We start from the raw sequence: 25,401 nt of genomic DNA on the forward strand, positions 1-25,401 counted from the left end.
AAGTGGGTTCCACAGTCGTGTGCTCATTCCCACTCTGCTGTAAAGTGGGTCCCTTCTGTTTGCTGTGATTTGGTCTGACTTTCATCAAATGGAGCTTTATGCCAGTGGGCTTCATGCCATGTGAGCCCTTGGAGAGGGGAAGGCAATGGTTATCACCATTGGAGGCAGGAAATGTAAACCTTTACCCAGAAAATGTATCATTTCTGTTCAAGTGAATCCTTGCTCCTCCCAGGATGGAAAGGGTTAATGTAGTCAGCCAGCTGGTCTCCTGGAGGGGTGGTGGCAGATGGGGGGAGCTTTGCCCTGTGTTGGGGCAGACAGGATCTCCTGTAGCAGCAGAGTTTGGTAAGTAGGAGCTCCAGCTATTGGATCCCATGTAGCTTCCACCCTGACCTCGTGACTCCTCACACCCTTGGTCAGCACTGGGGTAACTTATGACAGAGGCTGCAAATGGCCATGCCATTTTGTCTCCTTGGTTGTTTGGCACCTTTTTTTTTTTTAAATCAAAGTGAGATAAGGATTTAGGATAAGGAAAGAGAAACGAACAATCTTAAGGGGAAAAACCCTCAAACCATTAAAATGCAGAATCAAGACACTGAAATGCAGAAAGCACAGTTGCAAACCTTGGCAAGTATCCTTGGCCCACACCCTTGTAAAAATGAGGGAAATAAACAAGCACAGGAGAACTGGCACAAAATTGTGCAGCTCCAGCTGGACCCACCTCCAGTCTGGCCCCCGTTTGTCTATAAATATTGGACGCCCAGCCCAAGTCAGGTTGCTTCTCACTCTTGAGACAGCCGCATTCTCCTTGCATGTGTATCCACCTTCTTAGATAAAGTTCTCTCTATGCCTTTGTCTGGCTCGTGCTGAAATTTTTTCCAGTCATGTATGCCAAGAACCCAGCTAGTCCTGACTTGAGTTTCCCCCCTCTTCTCTGACTCCTTCAAAAATGTCTCCAGAGACATCCCTTCTCCCGTGACAATGGGAGCTTCCTGCTCAGTGTTAACCTGTAATATAAAAATCTTCACATATTGGGCTCACTCCCATGTGTCCATTTACGTACTTTTTGTCCTGTCTCCCAGTCTTTCCCCTCCCAGGCCCCTGAGCAGCTGGGCAAACCATTTGTTACTCCATTAATATTTTTGACCTTGGGTGCTTCTATTTTCCACATAAAGTGGAGAACCAGCTGTGCTACCCAAAGCTCTGCCTGTTGGGAGACCTGCCTCTCACCTCTTCTTAAAGGGGCCAGAGTGCACATAACACACAGCTAGCTTATACCTACATTTGGAGCCAAACCACTTGAACCAAGGCCAGCCTCTCCTTCCCTGTAAGCCTGTCATGAGAGGCCCTCCACCCCATCCTGTAGCTGTAGTTGCGACCTGAGGGAGAGAGGCTGATGCAACAGCAGTGAGGGATTGGGGACTGGGGACCTGCTCTTGCTATTTGCTTAATCCTTACATTCACATAGGAGCTGGATTCTGCATGCTCTGCTTTCCACCTTACCTTACCTCACTGCTTCTGAGCTTTCCAAGACTTTAGGACTTGCATTCTAACAAGATCCTTCATTTGCATTTGTACATTTAACTATAGAGAAGTTAAAAGAGGGTGAAAGTGAGAGCACCTTCCATGCAGAGGACACAGGCAGAGGTTCCAAAGTGAAAAATAGAATGGGAAATCCAAATGGCGAAAGAGAGGGGATCCTGAGACAAAGCTAAAGAGAAGGTCAAGGGCTGAACTACACAGAGCACACGTGCCACCTTAGCGAATTGGGATGTTGTTCTGGTGGGATGAATAAGAAGCCATTGAAGAGTTTTAGGCCAGGGCTGAAAACATGATTGTGTGGGCATGTTCACAAAACTTTAGATTCAATGTAGAGAATATTTAGAAAAGGAAACAAAACATATGCAAGGAATTCAGAAGGAGACTATTACAATCATCAGTGGAAAGATTAAAGGTAGCTTGGAATAACACGGTAGCCATGGAAATAAAGAAAGTGAGAGGCAGATTCAAGAACAGGTGTCTGAGTTGGGATTAGCAGGATGCCTGAATAGATTCATGCATCAAAAGAACAGAGCACCTTGAATCACTTCTCTATTTCTGGCTGAACACCCATGCATGGTTGTACTGACAAGGAAATCTGTTTGGGACACATTAAGTCTGGTGAACTTTGAGACAACTAAGTGGCAGTAAAAAACAAGAATTCGGTTTAGAGGGCCAGAGCTAGAATAAGAGAGTCATTCCTGGCCATAGGAGTAAAAGTCACTTACTAGGAAGAAGGTGGGAAATTCCAACATTTATACAGATGTGATAGAGGGGGAAGAGTCAGCAAAGGGACAGAAAGAAGGCACCCACCAAAGATGGGGGAAGAAAGCAGAGGAGAACTATATCTCCCGTCTACCCCAGCTCTCCTCTGGTCTACGTCAACTCAGCACTGGAGGTAATCCCATAAGACAGAAATAAGTTTATGCTGGTTCTCTGCTCTGCATCCACCTAAGTTAAAAGCCCAAGTCCTCATAATGACCTGCCCCCTCTTCACTCATACCAGTCATGCACCATTGCTGTTCCACAAACAGCCAGGCTGCTCCCTCTAAGGGACTCTGTTCCACTGCTCTCTGTTGCTGGAATGTTCTTCTTCTGGACACTTGCTTGGCTCACGGCTCCAATATCTCCATTTCCTCAGCAAGGCCTTCTCTGACCTCATCCAGCTGCACGCTGCTTCCTGCCCCCGTCCCACCCCACTGGCCTTCACCTGCTTTATTTTTACTTTTCCCCTTAGTGCTAATCAGCATCAATCCCACTCCAAACTTACTTGTTGTGTTTTTTATTTTGTCTGTGTCCCCTGAGCAGAATATGATTTTCCCAAGGATAGGGATCACTGACTATTTATTTTTCTACTTATACACCCTGAGAGCCTGGAACAGGGCTTGGCATTGAGTCAATGCTCCATAAATCATTGTGAACAAGAGTATCCGCTCTTTAAAGGGAGATACTTATGGACCCTAACAAGATGACCTCAGTCATGAGTCTGAGCAACAGATGAACTGCTATAATCTCAACCTGACCCTGAGACAATTCTGTAGTTGAAGATGTCAGAGAAGAAGCTATGACAAGATGTCTCTAGCACTTTATATCTATATGGGGATTCCTCTCATGGCTATTAGTGGGAATGGGGTTTTTCGTCGATTATATCTTGCTGTTAGCCTCCCTTTGAGGTTTCCATATCTCTGACAACAGTGGAATAAATTTCTTATGATACTCATAACTTCTCAAACTTTTCCAAGTTTTCTTTTTTTTTCTTCTACAGATGCATTTCTAAAAATTTGAGATATGATACAGGTACCATAAAACTCACCTTTTTGAAGTACACAATTTAGTGGGTTTGTTATATCAAACACTATCACTAATTGCAGAATGTGTTCAATACCACAAAAGGAATATCATACCCAATACAGTAACAGTCACCTCCCCTATGCTTTCTCTCCTCAGTCCCAGGCCACTACTAATCTATTCTCTGTCTTTCTGAGTTTGCCTATTCTGGACATTTTATATAGATAGAATCACACAACATATGGCCTTTTGTGTCTGTTTCCTTTCATTTAGATAATATTTTCAAAGTTCCTGTGTGTTATAGCATATATCTATACTTTATTCCTTTGTATGATTGAATAAAATTCCCTTGTATGAACATAACGTATTTCTTTTATCCATTTTTAGCACTGATGGAAATTTAGGTTGTTTCTACTTTTTGCTATTATGAATAATGCTATGAACATTTGTGTGTAAGCTTTTGTGTGAACATATGTTTTCAATCTCAAGTAGTCATATGGCAATTATATGTTTAACTTTTTGAGGAATGGCCCAACTATTTTCCACAGCGTCTAAACCCCTTTTTATTCTCTCCAGCAATGGATAAGGGTTCCAATTTCTCTACATCCTTGCCAGCACTCACTATTGTCAATCATTGATTATTTCCATCCTCGTGTGTGTGGGTGTAAAATGGTGCCACATTGTGGTTTTGATCTGCATTTCCTTAATGACTAATAAATTTGAGCATCTTTTCATGGGCTTATTGGCCATTTACGCATATTCTCTGGAAAAGTGTCTATTTGATTCCTTTGCTCATTCTTCTATGTTGAGTTATTCTCTTTTTACTGTTGAGTTGTAAGAGTTATTTATATATTATGGATATGAGGCCTTTATCAAATATATGATTCACAAATATTTTATTCCGTGGGTTTCTTCTCAATTTTTGGTAGTATCCTTTAAAACACAAACTTTTAATTTTCATGAAGTTCAATTTATCTGGTGTTTTCTCCCCTTTGGTCCCACAGACTCCTTAGATACAGTGTCTATATCCATTATGACAAGGGGGGACATACCAGATAGGAATAAATGAAAAAAATGACAACTTCACAGTTCATATTAATAAAAAATTATTTATAAAATTGCCTTTCACTAGACAGTATAATTGCTGTTGATGAATATAAGCCAAATATGAATCACATACAAGTCATTATCTTTCCATTTAGCTGGATGGATCCAAGGACAGAGCAATGAAGACTATCACCCTAGAGAAAGCCAATTAGTATTTATACTATTTCAAAATATGATTTATAAATGGCTTAATAATAGCTTTCAAAATCTGAATGGACCCATTTCAAATCAGCTTTCTATAAAAGCAGTGAAATGATTAGAGCATAGAGAGTGGATTGATCATTAGGTGGGAAGAGTTGTCCCATCATCTCCAGAATTCTGCATTTGATTCAGATGTGTACATTCCAAGGGACATAGGACCCAGGCTCATCTCTTGGAATCTAGAATAAAAGAATAAATTTGGGAAGTTCACAACTTAGAAAAAGTTTGTGATTTAGGTAAAAAAAAAAAATAAAGTAAGACCATAAAGTAAGCCAAACCCACTGGGGGGCAACCAAGACAACAAGGGGCTAGGGAACAACTGGTGTGTGATAATTCTAAGACTCACTTATTACACACCGTAATGGAACAGCATGTGAAATGAGGAGGGATCCAGGAGAGGACTCAGTGAGGAGGAGCTACAAGCCATCATCTCACACTCGAGGGACTGATGAAAAAGTCTGCCTCTCCAGTGTAAAAGAGGTGATTCGTGGGGGCTTGGAAAGGCCATAAGGGATGCCACCTAGAGTCAGCACAAGAGTGTAGGAGGGGTTTCCCCTTGATGTGAAAAAGAACTTTCTTATAGTCAGAGGAATAACTGAATGGCATGACTTTCCTCCATAATTAAAAATCCTATCACTGACTATAACCAAGAAGACCCAAGCTGTGTGCTCCACAGGGAGGTCATGGGAAGGCCTCCTGTAGTCACCCTCTCCCGTGTAGGGCAAGAGTGGAAACAGATTATTGGAGCAGCTTACTCTTGGCCCAGGAATCCTAGGTTCTGAGGACAGTCCCTGAATTCTTGTTTCTGACACAGATGTCTTGGGAAGGACAGAGACAAAGAAGATACATAAAAATAAGGGGAATGAATCTCCATTTTTCAAGTGGCATAGAACTGGGCCCCAGAACAAGCCAAGCAGGGCCAGGCTGAGGGAAAAATGAAACCGAAGGGGTCCATGTTCAAGGGCCATTCTGCTCTTCTCCTGCTCTGATGCCCTCAGGATTCCAGTTCCATTTTCTTCCATGGAAAAACCACAGTGGTGGGTTAAAGAAATTTATGGTTACCAATATGAGCCCCAAATTTAGAATTTTATCATTTTTTTCTACTAGGTAGAACATACCATTTTTGTGAACTTGTCCTCACAAGCCATTCTGATCCTCTCTGGAGTCAGTGGACTATTGAGCTTCAATGGTCCAGACAGGCCCCTCTCCTGTCTTGCTGCACTCACTGCATCACGGATGGCGAAAAACACCGAACACCCAAGAAACACCCCAGACTCTCCCAGACCCTTGGGACAAACAAACCAATTAGATGATGACTCTTTCTCTAACTCCATACATAAATATATTGAACAAACGTGACTGTATTATATATGTAATTTTTAATTTAAAAAGTAGATTAATCTTTTGACCCAACATTCCCATTCTTAGAATCCTAAGAAAATTATCCCAATGTAGAAAAATCAGATACAAGCATGAAGATGATCATTGCAAGATGGAGAATGAGACACAACCTAATGGCACTAACATTCATGTTAGGCTCCAAGATTTGCAATATTTAAAATGTTTCTTATTATGTTGCTAGATTACTTTATACTTAAAATGTTTAATAGGGATGTTTTCTTCTGCAATCCTGGTGAAAACACCAAACAAGAAAGAAGTGACGGTAGGCCTCTCTCTGCTCAACAGGTATCAGATGAACGTGCATTTATTCACAGCTTACCTTAGATGAATACAGGGTGTTTGACTTTTCAGATGGAGGCAAAAAAGAGATGTGCAGCTCTGTAGGGATGTCACAGATGGCAGGAATTTTATATTGGTTTGGACCACGTGTGTGCAGAACACCCTGAGGAGAATATTTCAGTTCCTCTATTGTATAAAGTCCCATGCCTTGAATAAAGGCACCTTCAACCTGAGGCAAAAAAAAAAGAAAAAAGAATTTCCACATATGAGAATACTTTCAACAGTAAACAGCATTTCAACCTCATGCTGTTTGTTTGAATTTTTAAATTATGGTTTAAGAGAGCTTTCAGGGTATCTTAGAGCATGTCACTGAAAGTCTACCTAAAGGAATTTCTATACATCTCATCTGGAGCTAAGTTTCAAAGTCAAATGACTTGGATCGTAATCTTGTCTAACAGTTAAAATTATAGCTCAAGGAGAGTCCTCACAGAGCCTGTCATCCAAACACCCTCATTCTTCCTGCTACTGAGGCGGGTAAAGACCTCCGACTGTCTGGTCTACAGTGAAAGGCTCTCAGGGCTCCAGAATCCCATCAGGTTGCTCCACATCCCCACTCCCAAGGGAGCTTCACCTTTATGGACTCACTTTTCTCCCCTATAATGAAGAATCTGAACTATGCGCCCTCTAAACTTCCTTTACAACTTTAAAATGCTCCAGTTCCTAGACATGGACTCATGGCCAAAAGCATCTTCTGACATTCTTCCTCATTTCTGGGTCTCTTCCTCATTTACTTCCTTCCTCTGACCACAGGGAGCCATCATGATGTTAGTTGAGACTTCCTAAAACTCCAGGCCATTTCCCAAGCATATCACCTGCATTCACTAAGCTAACTGCCTGTCTTTGGAGACCCATCACCAACCAGTTCCTCTTTGACCATGGCTCCAGTCTCTTTGCCTGCTGCTCCAACAAAGGCACCACCATTCTCAGCCCTGGACCCATGCCAGCCAGGAACAGCATGTGCTTCATTCCATGTCCTTCTTTAGGTTGATTTCCTCCAGGCTTTTTCCACCTGGAAGGTCTTCTCTTGGTCTTTCCTTGACAACCTGGTCCAAGCTCACTTCTCCCCCTGAAACCTCTTGTGACTCCTCCACCCCACAGATTCTTCTCATTCTCCAGGGCTGGAGAGATGCTACACTAGGCTCTATGTCACAGGTAGTGAGCTGAATTGGCCACAAGTTCAAGGCAAGTAAAGCAAGTGTGTGAAGATTCCAGGTGGGTTCTGTGTCATTGGTGAGTGTGACTTCCCAAAGATGCAATGAATCAAACCCCCTGCCTTATAGAAATGCAGGTCCAGCGTTGGAAAAAATTTTTGTTTTCAAGAGAAGCTAGATATTTGTGAGTTTTCAATCTTGTCAGTTATTTCAAATTTAAATGAAAAATGTCTGTGGCTAGAAATCAGCCTACAGGCTACCTGTCAATAGCTACTGTTATAATGATTTGAAGTGTATTATTCTAATCCAACTTTAAACTCTTTCAAGCTGGAGCCATCATATGCCCAAAGCTCAGCACTCAGCACTGGATCTTCTTATATCTCAGAGGTTTGGGGCCCATTGGGCACCTGTAGGCTTGGTCTTGCTTCAATCAAGCTCCCCAATCAGACCATATATGTCTTCAAAAACTATCTAAAACACTGTGTTTCCTTCCCCCTTTACAAGTAAGAAATTTGCATTCTGCAGTTGAATGAATAGACTTTGACTAGATGGGTAAGAGAATAGGTAAAGCACACAAAGCCACATGGAATACTTTCCCTAGACCTTGCAGCAGCTTTGGCCTGTATGAGGAGGAAGCAGAGCAACTGAGTTACATACCTGGCCAATGTCAAGGGCTGGATTTATACTGTAGCCAACATCCATGACGATGTCTGTTCTGATGTTCTAGTTAAAAAAAAAAAGTTCAACTATTTATTTTTACTGCAGGTAACTTAGAAGAAGCTGAGGCAACTTCCTGCCTGGCTGGCTTTGGGATAAAACCTTTCTTTGGGTCATATTATTCCAGGAAAGAGAAGCCATGGCAATTTTATTATGTGACTAGGTTTTATTACGTAAAACTTTTAAAGTTATACAAATACTCTTGATCAGCTGAAGCACTATTTTTTTCTTCTTCCTCTTGGAGATGGTAAGAAAATAAAATATTTACTTGATTTTGATTCAAGCTGAGTGATGCAGCAGATTGAGCTTAATCCACTACAATAAACATAACAGATGACATGATAAAAGAAAACACCTATGGCCTTCAGATCCCTATTGCACAACTTTATGGCTACTACACAACCCGGTATCCAGAGTTCAACTGACTGAGTCATGTTTACAGAAACACAGAGTTCAGGATGCAACAACAGAAAGTCTTTGGACTGTAATCTGCTATTCTAGATTTTTCATTTTGGGAATGGAGAAGAGAATAAATCTGACATTACAGCTTACTCTCTGATAACCTGTAAATGAGGAAAAGAGCAGGCCCAGTCAGGGTGCTGCTAACATCATTTTGCTCTTTAACAAGTCTATACCTTCTTTGATGTGACATGATGGTCTCTGCCATGACAAACAGATTCTATTTATAATTATTAATGGAGCAAAGGGAAGTCATCAATTTTCTTGTTTGATCTGGGAGTTTCATCTAACATTTTTCTTAAGAAAATTAGATAATGATTGAGAATGTCTGACTTCAGGTGCTTACCTCTCTTATTAAAAGATACAATGAAATGCAAAATTCTCTTTGGCACCAGTTAGCAAGACTGCTCTTCCAGTAGGCAAGCAATCTCAACTGGAGGTAAAAGGAAGCCATCTGAAGTCCAATGTCAGTGAAGGCTCTGCTTTTAGAGGTATGAACTTGATACAGTCTGTCATTGTATTCTGACCGGGCTGGGCAGTGGGTCTAGACTGTGGTATCCTGCCCCCAAGAAGGCCCTCACTTACCTCCACCATCTGGTATTCACATTCTACGCAGTCCTCTCTATTCCTACTTTCTAGGGTCAGTCTTGTGACCATTAGAATGCAGCAGTAGTACAGTTCTCTGGGATTAGGTTATTAGGTTATTGCTCTCTCACTTGCTTTCAATCTCTTTCTTTTAGACTAGCACCTCTGAGGGAAGCCAGTGGTTATGCCCTGAAGACACTCATGCAACCTACAGACAGGTCCATGCAAGGAATAAACTCTTATCAATAACAATGTAATGATATTGGGTGCAGTGGTGCACACCTATAATCCTAGTTTTGCAGGAGACTGAAGCTACAGGATCACAAGTTCCAGGTCAGTCTCAGTAACTTAGCAAGACCCTGTGTTAAAATACAAAATAAAAAGGGCTGGGGCTGGGGCTTGGGGAAGAGCGCTCCTGGACTTAATCCCTAGTACTGGGTATGATGGGGGACAATGTGATAGAGTTTAGAAGCAAACTCTCTAGTCCCTACTGAGGCCACCAAAATCTTGACCATAGCCTCATGAGAAACCCTGAGACAGAATCACCTAGCTAAGCACTTCCAGATGTCCAACCCACAGGAGTGGTGTGAGCTAATAAACATACATTGTTCTCAGTTGCTAAGTTTAGGAGTAATCTGTTATACAGTGATAGACAACTAATATATAGAATTTTGCAGGAATCAGGGCAATTCTATCAACACAAGGAGAATGGCTGAGAAACAGGTCTCCAGGGAAGGCTTCTGGTAGAAAGGCACTTAATGGCCTTTTGCCTAGGGGTGACACCTTCCCTGAGCATAGATCAAGCTTTTATGATTAGACTATTTAATACATCTCTTAAGATTGTTCAAATAAGTTATAAGAACATACCTTAAAAGCTCAGACCAAGGTTAATTATTACTTTGTTCTTGGATCTTGACAAGGCCAAGGCATATATACAAGGTATAAGAAAATCCAAATGGTTAAATTTTCACTAACTTTCTCTTTGAGGGAAAAGGGATTTAGAAATCAGTTAGCGTGAGAACTCTTCCAGATGGAGTGGGACAACCACTCTAGCATGAAAGCCATGCTTACAAGGATCACTGTGTTGTCTCAGTCCAAAGTCTCCAAAAGGAAGCCAGTCTGAGTTAGAGCCCAGGCAAGCCAGATACTGGAATAGGCACGTACAAAACAGGTAGACATAATTTTAAAGATCAGATTGACTATAATTTTTAAAACACACATGTTGGTGACAAAATAAATAAAAACTTACATGTGCGCACAATTCAAGAATGTAGACTCAAGGGATATTTGTTAACATCAAGAATTAAAGCTTGCTTCTGGGTAAGGTTGGGACAGATTATCACTAAATAATAGGTTGGTCCATGACATTAGTGAGAGTTATTCCAGAATCATTTATTATTATTGATTATGTATTATTATTTATGATTATTGACAGTGACTAGTAAATGACTTCTTTAACTCTAAAATGTCCAAGTACAAAAAGACAAACTGAATTCTTGAAGCTGGTGTGTGTGTGTGTGTGTGTGTGTGTGTGTGTGTGTAAGAATCTAAGTATGCATCTCTTCATAGAATCCCTTAAAAACCCAGGGATGCATTTAAACAATCTAAAAAGAAGGACCTTTTTGTTGTTGTTATTACCAGGGATTCAACCCAGGGGTGCTTAACTACCGAGCCTCATCCCCAGTCCATTTTCATTTTTTATTTTGAGACAGGGTCTTGCTAAGTTGCTTAGGGCCTTGCCAAGTTGCTGAAGCTGGCTTTGAACACACAACCTTCCTGCCTCAGCCCCCAGAAATGCCGGAATTACAGGTGCACACCATCACACTTGGCAAAAGAAGGACCTTTAAAAAGATTTCAAAAACTGGCTACTGTCTGTCCTTGATTTCTCTGATACAGAGAAATCACCCTTAGGCCAAAGGCACGGTGCAGTCACCCACACTCAATTACGCTCCAAAAGATGGCATATGTGAAGTCTAGATGCATCCTAAGTACAACCCTGCAAAGCTTCCCAGTGGGTACTGACCTTATGATCCCCTGTCAGGCAGTCTACTTCAACCTCCGAACAGGCAGCTCCATAAACAAAGTATTCGAAGGGATGGCCTTCGCCTTTCTCCCAGTTCATGTGTGACTCATAACCCCTGAAGGAAACAGAATCTTGAGGTGCATTGTTAAGCAATCAAGTCCTATAATCACAAATCATAATGATCAAACAGACCCATACGGAGCTGTGCAAATCAGAGGGACATATTTGTACAGTGAGGGGCCAGCATGTAACGCATGTTCAACAAATGTGCTAAGTAAATAAATATTTAATTCTTTCCTCTTCAACTCACATTGTCTGATAAAACACTCAATTACTCCTGACCAGTGAGTGAATCCTTACTCCCATAGGTTCGCTGTTGACTTTATGATTATTTATCCTATCGCCTTTAGCTAATCTTTTTGTCATCGGATTGGGGGAATCCCATCTGCATTTTACACCAAACACTATTTCAAGGGTGCACAATTGCCTGCTTCGTCTCACTTGCTGGCTTCAAAATTCAACTTCTTTGCAAGAGTTGGGGTGCATGGATCAGATTTCTCAGCTCTCATTCTTTGCCTCTGCCATCTATGATGGCCTGTTCTGTTCCCAACTCTTCTTTCTTTAAGGATACCAGGCAAATGTTAATGATACAGGACAGAAGCTTGCCAGTCCTCTCTAGCATCTCTACCCTGCTCCTGCAGCTGGAGAAGGCCACTGAAAATGCTCCCAGTGCCTATTCCCAATCACTAGTCAGTGCCCCAGAACTACTACAACAACAGCAAAGTGACAAAATCAGGTAAGATTCACTATATCACCCTGCTCTCTGATGGCATTAATTCTTCACTAAAATAATTTGATAAATTATTTCCCAAAGTATTCTAGTTCTAATTGCTCCATATCTCGACACCACAGTTATTTCAAGTTTCTTTTTTTTGCTGCTCTAGAAGATGCAAATGGTGTCTATGTTATTGTGCATTTCATTTGCATCCTCACCTTTGTTTCTTAATTTAGGGGTAGATTGTGTTTTCAACAGTCAGCCAGCCACTGCCAGGGGTTCCAAGGACTAACTCCCAGAGAGCCTAACTATTGCACCCAGGATGAGCTGAGTCATTACTCAGTTGAATTTCATTTGTGTGCCTATTTTTCCCAGCAAAAGCCTTTCTAGACATGGATTAACTAGCTGCTAAAGTGTTCTTTATAATAGTGGATTAATTAAAGATACAAAATCAATACTTTTGTCAAAATTGCAGACAGAACTGAAACTCTTCCTCACAATACCACTTGCTATTTTCCATAATCACAATACCACTTGCTATTTTCCATAATCACAATACCACTTGCTATTTTCAATCCACAAGTGATTGAAAGGACTACTTACCTGAAGAATCCAACAGCTGAAAGACTGATACTTTCATCAAAAGCAGCCTGTGCCTGTGAAGGAGGAGTACAAGGTGATGTAATAAAGATATCCAAAGAAAGAATCCCTCAAGACTTCAGTTTTAATTTTACTAAGCATTTCATTCAGCTACCCAGAGCAATAACTAGGGAGGACAAGATTAATTTATTCCTTTCAGCAATAATTTATTCCTTTTATCACTCCACAGGCATTTGTGGTTCACTGCAGGTGGTAACTACATTTGTTCAATGTGTGTGATTGTAATAAATGACTACTATGGTATGTTACACCTATAGACTAGACTATAATGGGCAACCCATGTTCTGCTTATAAGGAAATTCATTCAGTCATTTGGGAAGACAGCCTATCAACAGAGGGCATTTTAGGAAACAATGGTTGGTTAGATGTTTAATTGTAACATCATGTATCCATAACAGTTTCAGTTGAGGAGAATAATTTTGCTAAATAGCACCATTTTTACTAAAAGGTCTTCTGACTACCAGCGCACACAGTTGGATACTACATAGAAAAATGAGGATTAGGTCCACATCTCCAGGATGAAGAGAGAAGATGAGAAGTGCAACCATTACAGGAGACAGTGGGTGGATGGCAGCATTCTGCGGTGGACTGCAGAGGACTACTCTGCACTGCATTTCTGCAGCTTCCTCCAGCCACTTTCAGCCTTGCTGGACTCAGGCAGCACCAGGCAGAGAGCAAAAACATTGAAAGCCTTTTAAAGATTTCATATCCTTAAATATGTCCAGAAAAGACCAAAAGCTTCCATAAATATGAACCACAGAGTCAGTTCTTACTCTATCAAATAGCAGGAACATTTGTTGGGGGTGCTGGGAACTGAACCCAGGGCCTTGAGCATGCTAAGTATGCACTCCATCCTGGGCTATACCCCCAGCCCTGGAATCATTTCTAAGTAGATTCTCTAAATATTATCTCACTAAACCTGTGTTTTGATGTTGCAAAGTTGATATTCTAGAATAGTATGACACATGCTCCCAGTGTTTATGGATGTCTATTCCATACCATCTGATACTTTATACCCTATTACTTTGAAAAGTTTGCTAGTTGACTTGAGAATGTATATTCTCTTCCAACTAGACTGTAAGTTGATCAAAGGAAGCAGCTGAAGGACTACTATTTCTAAATTGGTGCCTATACGATTTTTACTTTTATGGAATGATTCCAGTGCTGTTTTTCTATTTTAGGAATGGTGAAACCTGAAGACAACACATTTACAGATGTTATCCAAAAAATGCCTAGGTTCCATAGGATGAAACATTAATTAATTCTAGTTTAAAATAGGAGTTTTCTCAGAAAAACCATCTCTTTCTCCAATAGAAAATTTTCCAGATGTGAGAGTTCCTCTATCATATTATGATAGGACCTTTACATGCCGAGAGCCAAAGGATGTCTCATTTACAATGAAGCAGTGGTGGTGCCATTTGGAGTGCCCTTCCTGAAGACATTTAACTCACACATATCCCTCTCACACACACACCCTCCTGTTTTTCTAACATAAAACACAGAGAACCAGTGATTCTCACCCAGTCCTTCCAAGTTCCTTGAGGATTCTTGCTGATGATGGGTTCAAGGCGTTTTAGAAGAGTTTGACAAGCATCCTAGGGGTTATTTTTTAAGTTAAAAGATGATAACAATTTCATGAAAACACCAATTTTAAAACAACATGATATGTCATTCCATAGGCTTATCTGAAAGGTCATGGGAAGATGGGAAGTAAGAGACCAACCCTGTAAGAGGATGCTGTGAAAGATCTCACATGGGTACACACCACACGTGTGTCAATGGTGAGCAGGGCTTTAAGATGGTGACCTTGGAAGCCATGCTAAGTCAGCGTATAACAGAAAAACTGTGGGCAAACCACTGACCACTGTCTTCAGACAAGGTCAGATTTCATTTGTGGGAAAGTTCACTCAGGTAGCATAAGACAGAGGGAGAGGAATGAAACTGGAGTAAGAAACAGACGTCTTACCATGACCCAGGCAAGAGGTGAGAATCTGACTCAAAGAGATATTAACACAATATGGAAATGAAAGATATAAAGACAGTTTCAGGTAGAATTAAAAGGACTTGCTGGCCAGCAAAATGTCAAATGTGAGGAAGAGTGGAAGCAACCTAGATGCTCTTCAATAGATAAATTGATAAAGAAACTGTGGTATATATACACAATGGAATATTACTCACCATTAAAAGAGAACAAAATTATGGCATTTGCAGGTTAATGGATGGAGTTGGAGAATATCATGCTGAGTGAAGTAAGCCAATTCCAAAAAACCAAAGGCCGAATGTTCTCTCTAATAAGTGGATACTGATCCATAATGAGGAGGGAAGAGGCATGGAAAAAATGGAGGAACTCTGATTGGCCAAAGGGGAGGGAGAGGAGGGGAGGGAGAATGGGGACAGGAAAGATTATGGAATGAGATGGACATCAGTACCCTAGGTATATGTATGACTGCACATATGGTATGACACTATATCGTGTACAACCATAGAAATGTAAAGTTGTGCTGCAGTTGTGTACAATGAATCAAAATGCATTCTGCTGTCATATATACCTAATTAAAATAAAGAAAAAACAAAAAAAAGAAAAAAAAGTGAGGGAGAAAAAGGTGGCATTTCCAGTATAGGAGAACTGTGTGCTGTGCCCCTGACTGAGCCCAAGAGTCAGGTAGGAGATAAGAAATGGATGACTCAACATCTTCCGAGCTCCACTCATATATTTGGTCCTAGAGGGCTTAATGATTTTGATGCCACTACAGTGACATTTACCTTTACTGCCAACCCATTGAGATCTGCCACTACGGATCCTCCAGAGATATTTGTATTAGGAACGGTTTCCGTGCTTGTTCCACGCAGGTGGACATTCGACATTGGCATCCTTAACTCCCGACTGGCCACCTGGATTTTAGAAGAGAGTTTCTTTTCAAACATTTTGGTGAGCTGTAGATCTGTGCACATGCCCAGGTGGTACAGTATGTATGTGAAGCCCTTTTACACACCACGGGCACAAGGAAGCAGGACCATAAATGCCTCCCTCCAGTCACCAAAGTTTGTCTCTTCTAAAAGTCCTATAGTTTGTTCAGGCCCCAAGTTATGAACACACTTTATTTTTCTTTGACTTTCTCATGTGCAATAGCATCAGGAAGAGGAGGTAAGGACCCAGGCCAAAGCAGGAGGAACTGCTCTACTCATGTCTTTATAGTCATGAAATTAATGCCTTTGAGGCTGCTCAACCCACCATACTACAAAATTCTAATAAAGTCAATGTTATCAATAATAAATGCTTATCTGCTGTGCACACAACTGTAGATGCTCCATGAAAAGCATCTCTCCTGAGACAGGACAATGGCTTTGAAAAAGCAGCAACATAGACATCATAAAAGAACAGGATAATGCTGAAGTTGAGTGCCAACATGAGAGCTTAGTAGGTTGCTTTGTTCTTCATTTTTAGTGCTGGAGACAATTATATTGTAAACTCTAGTTAATCCCAAATTCTCCTCTTTCCTGATAGCAGTACAGCTTAATAGAACTTGCCCAACACTCCAAGGACATGGGTACATGGAGCTCTTCCACAATCCTTGGCTCTCAGAAGAGCTTCGGCACAGAGTGCACAGGCTCACAAGGTAAAGGTGTCTTGTGGTCTCATAAGGAAAACATTAAAATCTCACCCACAAAGTGGGGAAAGGAATGACCAGACAATTCTCAAGTGATTGCAACATAAAAGAAAATATGTATTCAACATGTCTATAATCAGAAAAATGTAAAGTAAAATAATAATGAGGCATTTTCATTTATCTAGCAAATTATCTAAAATTTTTCAACAATCCATCATATTTAGTGTTTGTTAGGATATGATAAAATGGATGTTTTCTGGAAAACAATTTGGTAATACATGTCAAGCAATTTAAAATACTTATATCCTATGACCTACTAATTCTATTTCTGTAAGCTTTTTTGAGAAAACAATTACTTGTAGGATCATAGGGTAATGTACAAAAACATTAATTGAAGTGTTCAACAATTGGGGATAGTTAAATAAATTACACATACACCCACATGCAGCCATTAAAATCATGATTGTTAAGAATTCTTAATGACAGGAGGAAGTGGTCACTAAAAAGTACATAAATAACACATCAGTAATATTCTGAAAAAGAAAAAAAGGCAAGATTCAAAGATGCCAAAATGGTAAAATTATGTAGGATCTTTTTCCCCCCAATTTTCTGCATCTTTGACATGTTTCATAGACTCTAATATTAAGATCATAATTAGCAAAATAGAAACAGTAGCTTCAAATTAATCTAAAACAAGTGAGCCAAAAGAAAACTATTAGAGTTTGGTTAGAAATACCGAATGTCATTTGTATTATCAATTGTTCAGAGCCCTTACCATAAAAAGGGCAAGAAATAAAGCAATAAATCAGAATTTGCAAATCTTTTTATTGCCTAGCAAAGATTTGAAAAAAGACAACTCAGTTGTTTATATATATATATCAACAAATAAACACATGACATTATTTTAAATAAAAAACTTGAGTCCCTCTACTATATTCTTTTTAGGGCCTCAGTTGTAAAACTGGTTTATCTACCCAGTTTCTGCTCAGAGCTTAGCAGCTTATCTGTCTCCTATCCTTTATTTTGGAACAGAAAATATACATTCACAGTTTTCTTTCATGAACTTATCAGTGAGGACACACCCAACAGAATACAGTTATTGGTATTCTTACCTGAATCATTTTAGTGTGAACACCCTGCCCCATTTCAATCCCGCCATGAGTGACCAGCGCAGAGCCATCCAGATAAATGTGAACCAGGGCAGCAGCCTAAGCAGAAGAGATGCAAGCAGATGCAACAGAAGAGAATTTTTTTGACTGGTGTTATCATATACCATGTCAATGAAAATGCTTTCCTCAGAAATGATCCTTTTCCTTCCATCCCCCCTAGACCCTGCCTATGCACAACCAGAGCAAAGTCATGGCAATGGTGGGTCAAGCAGTGCCTTGTGATCACCACACAGGAAGCCATACTGTCCTAGGTGGGTCTGGGTCTGAGGCAGGACTATGCACCTTAAGTTACTGTTTCTTAGTTAGGGCCCTTGAGCACATGGGTATCTCTAGGGACCCCTCTCCCTGCCTCGGAGTGGAGCTTGGGGTCGTGTGTGTGCGCATGCACAAGCCCTCCATTTTAAAATGCTAGTTAAATATATGTAGGTTGAGGGAGAGAGAGAATATTCTCATAGTTGTAAGCATACTGCAGAGAAGAAAAAATGAAAACCCAAATAAGAAGGACAGACAGACATGAATTTTTTTTCTTCAAAATGAGCTAAGCCCATCTTAATTCATCTTGGCACAGAATTACAAGCTTTGGATTTGAAAAGAAACTTGCAAGGAATCTTATCTAATTATATAGCTTCCCACAAGGACCCAGAAACAACCAAACTGTTAAAAAAATTAAAGGTTCCTCTAGAAACACAAGTCTGCAAGCTAAATATGCTTTACCATGAACAAGAATGTGCTTTCTTGCAAGTCTGCAGATGCTAAAGTATGGAGCCTCTAGTCCAGGGGACTGCAGAAAATAAGGATGACTTCTTCAGGGAGTCTCCAATATGAAAGTAACATCAACACCTTACAGTCTACAGTCTAAGTGCTTCCACCTGGTTTCACTGTGGTCTAGGAAGGCCTGAGAGGCAATCTGTGCAGCTATTCATGGGGGTGTGGGTGACCACACTCGTGGGTGTCTGCATCAGCCAGGGGTCACTAAGGCTCTGTGAGCTGGGTTCCTTAACATCTAAGTTTCTGTACAGAGTGGCATAATAATCTATGATTTGAAAAGAAGGTCTTCAGAAAATTCTGGTAATTTCTGCTTGATGAACCTCATATTTTATTACTATTATATTATGATTTACCTACTTAGATTACTTAGAAGCAACCCTGGTTATAAGTGAAAGTTAAAGGAATTGCATGTCAATCACCAGATAAACCCAAGAAAAGGATTGTATTTCTCGGCCAATTCTCTGCCCAACAGAAGGACCTTCACAGACAATTTTTGGGCTGTGAACCACACTTGGGGAACTACCTCTTTTTTGATATCCAAAGGTTCACATTACTCCAGTGACAACCAGAAGCCCCCATCATTCCAAATATGACACTTTGGACAATAAAAGTAAACTTTTCAGCTAGTCAGCAGGTGTAAACTGGGGATGTATTGTCAAAATGGAGACACCAAAGTACACTTCCTCTAAGAACAAAGGCACATATATTCATGATCTAATGGAGAATTTTAGACTCTTGTGCCATAATAATCATGTCTGGGGCCCTGAGAAGATGTAATGGGTGTTTTACTGTCAACTAACATATGACTTCACCACCCTGTGCTCCTGGCTGCATGATAAAGAGAAAGAGCAGTGTCCTCTACAGATGACCCAGAACTGGCTGCCCCGGGGGGTGTGCATCAGATGCCAGGTGGTGCCTAATGTCAACAGTCACTTCTGGGCTTTCTTCTATTGCACTTAATTGCACCTTGCTGGCAATGTGAGCCCAGGAGAGGTAAGAGCATGTCCTACGGCATCCCTTGAAATGTGGGGTGGTGTCTTGCCTGTGGTAGGTCCTCAAGAAGTGTCCAATAAATGAATTTGCAAGAGCATAGTGATTTGATTTGTTTCTTAAGTTTGCAGACTCTGTATTTGGCCTTCTTGACTCTGCCAAGCACGGATGGACTCAGCACATGTGACTGAGCTGCAATTACAGAGGATTGTGCCTATCCTCCATTGTGTGAACCTGCTGGTGACTGCGCTCTGCCTGTGGGGTTGGGGCAGTATTTCTATTGTAGACCCTGATTAATTTGTTCCATGTGGTGCTGCAATCTCCTCAGGCTATTAAAAATGTCAAATTTGGTTCAGTTAAGTGGCACCACTGGATGGTTCATTGTTAGACCACAAAAGATAATTCCACAAAGCTTCATCTACAAAATTGGCACAACTGGAGCACTAGAACAGATGGCTCTCCATTATTAATAGAGAACTTAGTTGATACAATTTAAATCTTCAAGCTATGACTGCTAGTATTGGTGAAAAGTTAGTTCTAATCCTAAGATTCCCCAAATGCACAACCATTCAACATTTGAGCTCCTCCTCTATGCCAGGTGCTGTAGCAAGGCATCGGAAACACAGAAGTTAATTAGATACTGTCTGTGTCCCTCAGTATTCCCACTCTAGGAATTAAGGCTACTGTAGGTGAGTTACATTGAACTCTCTCAGCTGGTGCTTCTGCTTAGGGAGGCAGTATGGGACAATGAAGACCCATGGGACCTGAGACCAGGCATGTGGAGGTCAAATCTTTGTTCTGCCACTCCTTACATGTCCTTGGGCGAGACAGCAAATCTCTACCAACTTCAGTTTCCCCATCTATAAAACAGAATCACAGTACTCAGTAGAGACAAGATCAGGGTAATCAAGTGGGAGATTACAAATCCCACCTCAGGGCCTTCCTCAGAGAAGACACTCAAATATTTCTAGCTCCCTTCTCTATTTTATTTGCTTTAGAACAGAATCTTTCAGGATGTGTCTTTTGGGAAGCAGTTTGTGACTGATCTCAAACTCTTTTGATTTAGTCCTGAGCAAAGCTTTTAAGCACAGCAGTTCTCTGGCAAAGGCTTTCCAGTAGCCTCTGAGAATGAATTTGTATTGCTGGCTCTCATCTAGTTTCTTCTCGGCCGAGCTGAATCCCAGCTCAGTTCCCATCAAAAAGTGCTCCGGGCAGAAGGTTTCAGAAGCTGCCCAGACCCGAGTTCCAGCCCTGGCCTAGCTTCTACTAGCTGTGGGACTTTGGGCAAGATATTTAAACTCTTTGAGTCTTAGTTTTCTTATTTATAAAGTGAAAATACAAACCTTATAGGCTGCCCTGAGGGTTGAATGAAATAAAATCTTAAAGGACTTATAACAGTGGGTACTCAACTATTACTTTCATCTACTTTTTGAGAAATTTCTGATGAGGGAAATGATACAGACCTGGTCTATGGCAAAGGCTAGACATTAAGTAATGGAAGCCACTAATTAGAGGCAGCCTGCCATGTTTCCCCACAGCCTAATATTCAAGATTGCCAGAGGATGCTGGGTGTGGTGGCACACACTCGGTGGCTCTGGAGGCTGAAACAGGAAAATCTCAAGTTCAAAGCCAGCCTCAGCAACTTAGTGAGGCCTTAAGCAACTTAGCCAGACCCTGTCTCAAAATAAAAATTAAAAATGGGCTTGGGATGTGGCTCAGTGGCTAGTTCAATACCTGGAAACAAGAACAAAAACAAGAAAAAATTGCCAGAGGACCCATAAATAGAGTTGTGTTTCTTGACAATCCTGTCTAGTCTGCTTAAGGACTAACTAACTTCTTTGCTATCTGCCAGCTAATAAGTTTAACTCCAAATTGTATACCAAGATTCATTATTCACAAACCCTTTTCTCAGTTGCAGTTCCTCTCCCCCACTTTCTTTTTAATAACTTTGTTTTTGCCTTTGTTCCTCAACAATGGTCTCTTGAATATCTCCACCAACCCCCTTCCCTGCTGTCTGAGTAAATTGTGTACAGATGGCCAAATGGCTCTCCGTTAATTTCTGTCACTGCAAACAGGCAAGGAATGAAAAGGCCACAGTAGGACGACCACTTGTAATGAGAAGCCACTTGCCTACAATCAAAGCTGCATGAAAATGGTATAAAGATTACACCAAAGTTCAGCTAGGCTAGTTAGGTGTATGGATGGACAAGGGAATGGGGCAGGGACTTTTTACCACTTTTCCTGTCTATTTCCTCAACCTATACACTAATGTTCCTCCCACAATCTATCCACCCTTATTTTTTCCTATTGCATCTTCATTTAACACACCTGCCACTGTACCTTCTTCATGGCTCATTTGAAATGTGAATTCTGCAGAGGAAGAACCACCAAGCTCTGTGAGGGTCCTGCTGGATATCTACATACATGGAAATTTACATTATGGAAGAAGAGAAAAAATGGGAGTCTGCATCACTGCTGTCTTCAGTGGGTCAGAATACAGCAGCCCTTTGCCAGCTGTTAGGGGTATTTTCATTCCAGAATGAAGAAGTGGAAACAGCTAGTGGGATTTAGCAACCAAGCAAGGGTTTTTTTTTTAATCAGTTAAAGAAACTATAAGAGCAGATTCCCAGTCTTTCTCTTTATACTTTTAATAGGTAGGAGGGGGAACAAACTCCTAAATTTGTGTTTTAAAGTTATTGAAATGATTTACTTTTCTGGGTTTAGTTTACTGCAATCCACCCATGGGAGTTGAGGCACCCCAACACCTTGCAAGCCTCCATTTCCATTTCCTCTCCAGAGACACAGAACCACAATAGATGGAGGAGTCCTGGAAGTCTTTGTTCCTACCCTCTTACTTTCCTCATGAGCCATCTGGGGCCCAGAGAAATCGTCTCAGCTGCTTTTTGACAGGGCCAGGAGTAAACCTCAGGTTTCCCAATTTCCCAGCAAGAACGTTTTCACCAACCATGGGAGCATAGGCAGAGGAGCTCAGTCTCCTCTAGAGCAAAGCTGATGTGACTAAGCACAACTCTGGTTAAGTTTAGCAACTGGAGACAGCAATCACGTGGCTGGTGCAACAGAATGGAAAGTTCCTTCCATGCTCTTTGTTTTGCCTGGGCCACCTCCGGATGGCACGCCCCTGTGTTTGAACTGACCTGAGAGAAGGCAACTGAGCCAACTCCAACAGGATACTTTAGGGGAACCATGGCCAGCCCTTTCTTCTTCCAGTAATTCTCTGCATTGAATTTTTCCACGGCTGCTCTCCTCATGGAGAAGGAAGACTTGGCCATACATTCTTTCCAACACTGGCTGAGATTCTTGGCATTAATCTCTTGTTTGTAGGGTGTCTGATCTATTTCTTTATACATATTTATCATCCGAACCTAAGAAAGGAGATTAAAAGTGAGAGGAAATTAGAATATATTTTATGGTCTCATCCATGCACCATCTTCCTACTCCAATTCTGCCCATCCTGTGCGGTCCAAGCTGAGTTCTCCCTGGTTCTTGCTGAATGAAACCTTTCACAAGTCACTGAGTTCTCCTCTTCCCCACCTGGAGCATCTATCAACGATGTGAGCGCTGACTTGTATGTTTCTATGCTGTTCTTGTGCAAGTGTAAAGGAAGGAATCCTTCCCTTAGATTTCTTTATCTCAACACTATCCAGGTCCACTCAATTCTAGTTGCACTTGTGGGTATCCGTTGAAAGTATTTGGCTAAATGATTTGGTTTATTCAAATGCTGTGTCAAAGTAAGACTTACTTCCAAAACAAACAGGAAAGTTTGTTTACATATAACATCTAGGAAGAAGAACAAATTAGAAGACTCTATTCCAAGATATCTGATGAGCTGAGTACAATTCTTTCATCACAGAATTGGCAATGAAGACTTCCCAGCTGAGAACAAAAGATGCCAAGTACCTTACATTCTCAGCTGAGAAAACTCACAGTTGTGGCCAGGCCCCTCTCCAAGCTGACAGGGGCTACTACAGAGACACTTGCCTCATTCTATCCCCCCTAAAACTTTCTCAGATCATTATTAGAGGAAGACTAGGAATTAGTGAGCTGAGCCATTGCAGGGAAAGCAGAGTTTTTAAGAGGTTATTCTCTGGAAGAGGAAGGAAGGTCTTCACATGATTCTCCTCCTTCATGCTACCAAGTATGACAGAACATCAAAGAGAGAAGCTGGGTGGGGGGACAGGAAGGGAGGAACAAGTTCCAGAGATAAGGATGACTCCTATCTGTGGCTACAGAGTCCAACACTGTGAAATCTATAGGGGAAAGTAAGTACATGAATTGGGGACTGGGGCGTGGGGCAAAGAGGTGGTCACTAGAGGAATGCTAAATGAAGTGCCAAAGAGAGGACAGCACTCACTGGCAGAAGTCACATGGGGAGGGGCCATTTGTATTCCCAGATCCTCCTCTTCTTCCTCCCTGCCCCAGTGTCACAGAAGAAGGAACAAGGGAGGGCGGGAAGAGAGCTTACCACATCTCCCCACCTAACTCCACTCTAGGATCTGAGGGTGGAAGAGGCACCAAGGAGGGAAACATCCTTGATGATGACTGGGCTGAGACTCAAAAATCACCAAAAGAAAATCATGTTGGCCCTTGAAATGACAAACTTCATGACAGCTGCTATCACATTAAGGAAAGAAGACTTTGACAGAATTTGGTGGTAGGGGTTATAAACCTGCTACAGTTTGGATGTGGTTTATCCCCCAAGAGTTCATGTGAAATCTTGGTCCCCAATGTAGTTGTGTTGAGGTGGTGGAAACCATCAGAGATGGAGCCTAGTGGATTAAGTCATTGGGGGGTGCTGCCCTCTGAAGACATGAAGGTAGTTCTTATGGGATCCTGGTTAGTTGACATGAGAGTGAGTTATTATAAAAGAATGAGCCTGACCCCTGAAGCCAACACCATGCTCTTGAATCTCTAGAACTGTGAGCTAAATAAACCACTGGCATTTTGTGTATCAAAGGAAAATAAACTAATAGAACCCACCAACCAATGGAAAATTCTCACCAAACAGGTAAGAATCTATTGCTTACTCCTCAATGTACCCTGTTAACTGGACTTTTGAGAAGATATCTGGGTACAGCAAGCATCACTGAACTTTGGTGTCCTGGCTCTATATTAGCCAGTTGGCTAGGCGACCTCAGGCAAACCATATATCCCTTTGGATCTCAAATACCTCAAACTGAATGATTCTCAAAGGCCCTCCCACCTCGGATATTCAACTCCTTTTATATGCAAGACTAAAACAGTGTTACCTTCTCAGGGGACAAACCGCATTTGGCCGCAACTTCTACAATACAGGACTCGGTGATCAGCCCTGCCTGAGGAAAGCCAAACCCACGCAGAGCTGTGTTGGAGGGAAGGTTGGTTCGGCATGCCCAACCTCGGCAGCGCAGGTTGGCAAACTTGTAAGCATTGTCCATTTTCAGAAGCCCCATTTCTATCACCTAGAGAAATCCAGAGTTGGTGTGATAAGGGCCTTGTCCTTCTGGACCTGTTTGACCATCCTGATATCTCAGACCATATCAGGCTGGAAACAGCATCCTCTCTTCATATCACATCATACATGCTAAAAATATGCCATGCCCCCAATTAAAATGCATTTTACTGTTAAATTATTCTAAAGAATTTGAATCATTTTCTTTTAAAATTATTATTTTTTTATTTCTAAGTTTTAGAACAAATGTATTATTATTATTATTATTTTTAAAGAGAGAGAGAGAGAGAGAGAGAGAGAGAGAATTTTTTTAATATTTATTTTTTAGTTTTCGGCAGACACAACATCTTTATTTTTATGTGGTGCTGAGGATCAAACCCAGTGCTACGCGCATGCCAGGCAAGCACGCTACCACTTGAGCCACATCTCCAGCCCCAAATGTACTATTTTTAGGCTTCAAATATTTCCAGAAGCCTTGGAAATGTTCATAGGTCCTAAACCCTAGGGCCTATGCATTCTACAGAAGGCAGTATTCTGGAAAACAGGGAAAATGAGGGGACGGGGGTTGGCATTTATTCCTCCATCAGGATTAATCCCTCTCTCCACCTCCTGAGAACAATTGGTGAGGTCTGGGGCTAGTTTTGGTAATTAAGACTGGGGGGTGGGTCCACC

At 41.3% G+C, this 25,401-nt stretch overlaps 1 protein-coding gene across 1 annotated transcript in view; it reads right to left on the reverse strand.

Moving 5' to 3' along the window:
* Positions 1–4,416: 4,416 nt before the first annotated feature.
* Aox1 (aldehyde oxidase 1) overlaps positions 4,417–25,401 on the reverse strand; it is a 69,436-nt gene continuing 48,451 nt past the window's right edge. Inside the window, exons 25-35 of the mRNA XM_076865610.2 lie at positions 24,548–24,739; positions 22,436–22,663; positions 17,466–17,561; positions 15,509–15,637; positions 14,266–14,340; positions 12,689–12,741; positions 11,311–11,425; positions 8,184–8,249; positions 6,356–6,544; positions 5,754–5,921; positions 4,417–4,814 (exon numbers count right to left, since the gene is read on the reverse strand). Of these exons, the coding sequence (XP_076721725.1) occupies positions 4,764–4,814; positions 5,754–5,921; positions 6,356–6,544; positions 8,184–8,249; positions 11,311–11,425; positions 12,689–12,741; positions 14,266–14,340; positions 15,509–15,637; positions 17,466–17,561; positions 22,436–22,663; positions 24,548–24,739 (1,362 nt within the window). The 3' untranslated portion in view covers positions 4,417–4,763. The remainder of the gene's footprint in view (positions 4,815–5,753; positions 5,922–6,355; positions 6,545–8,183; positions 8,250–11,310; positions 11,426–12,688; positions 12,742–14,265; positions 14,341–15,508; positions 15,638–17,465; positions 17,562–22,435; positions 22,664–24,547; positions 24,740–25,401) is intronic.

The sequence above is a fragment of the Callospermophilus lateralis genome, chromosome 9 (genome assembly GCF_048772815.1).
Source record: "Callospermophilus lateralis isolate mCalLat2 chromosome 9, mCalLat2.hap1, whole genome shotgun sequence".
Classification (NCBI taxonomy): Eukaryota; Metazoa; Chordata; class Mammalia; order Rodentia; family Sciuridae; genus Callospermophilus; species Callospermophilus lateralis.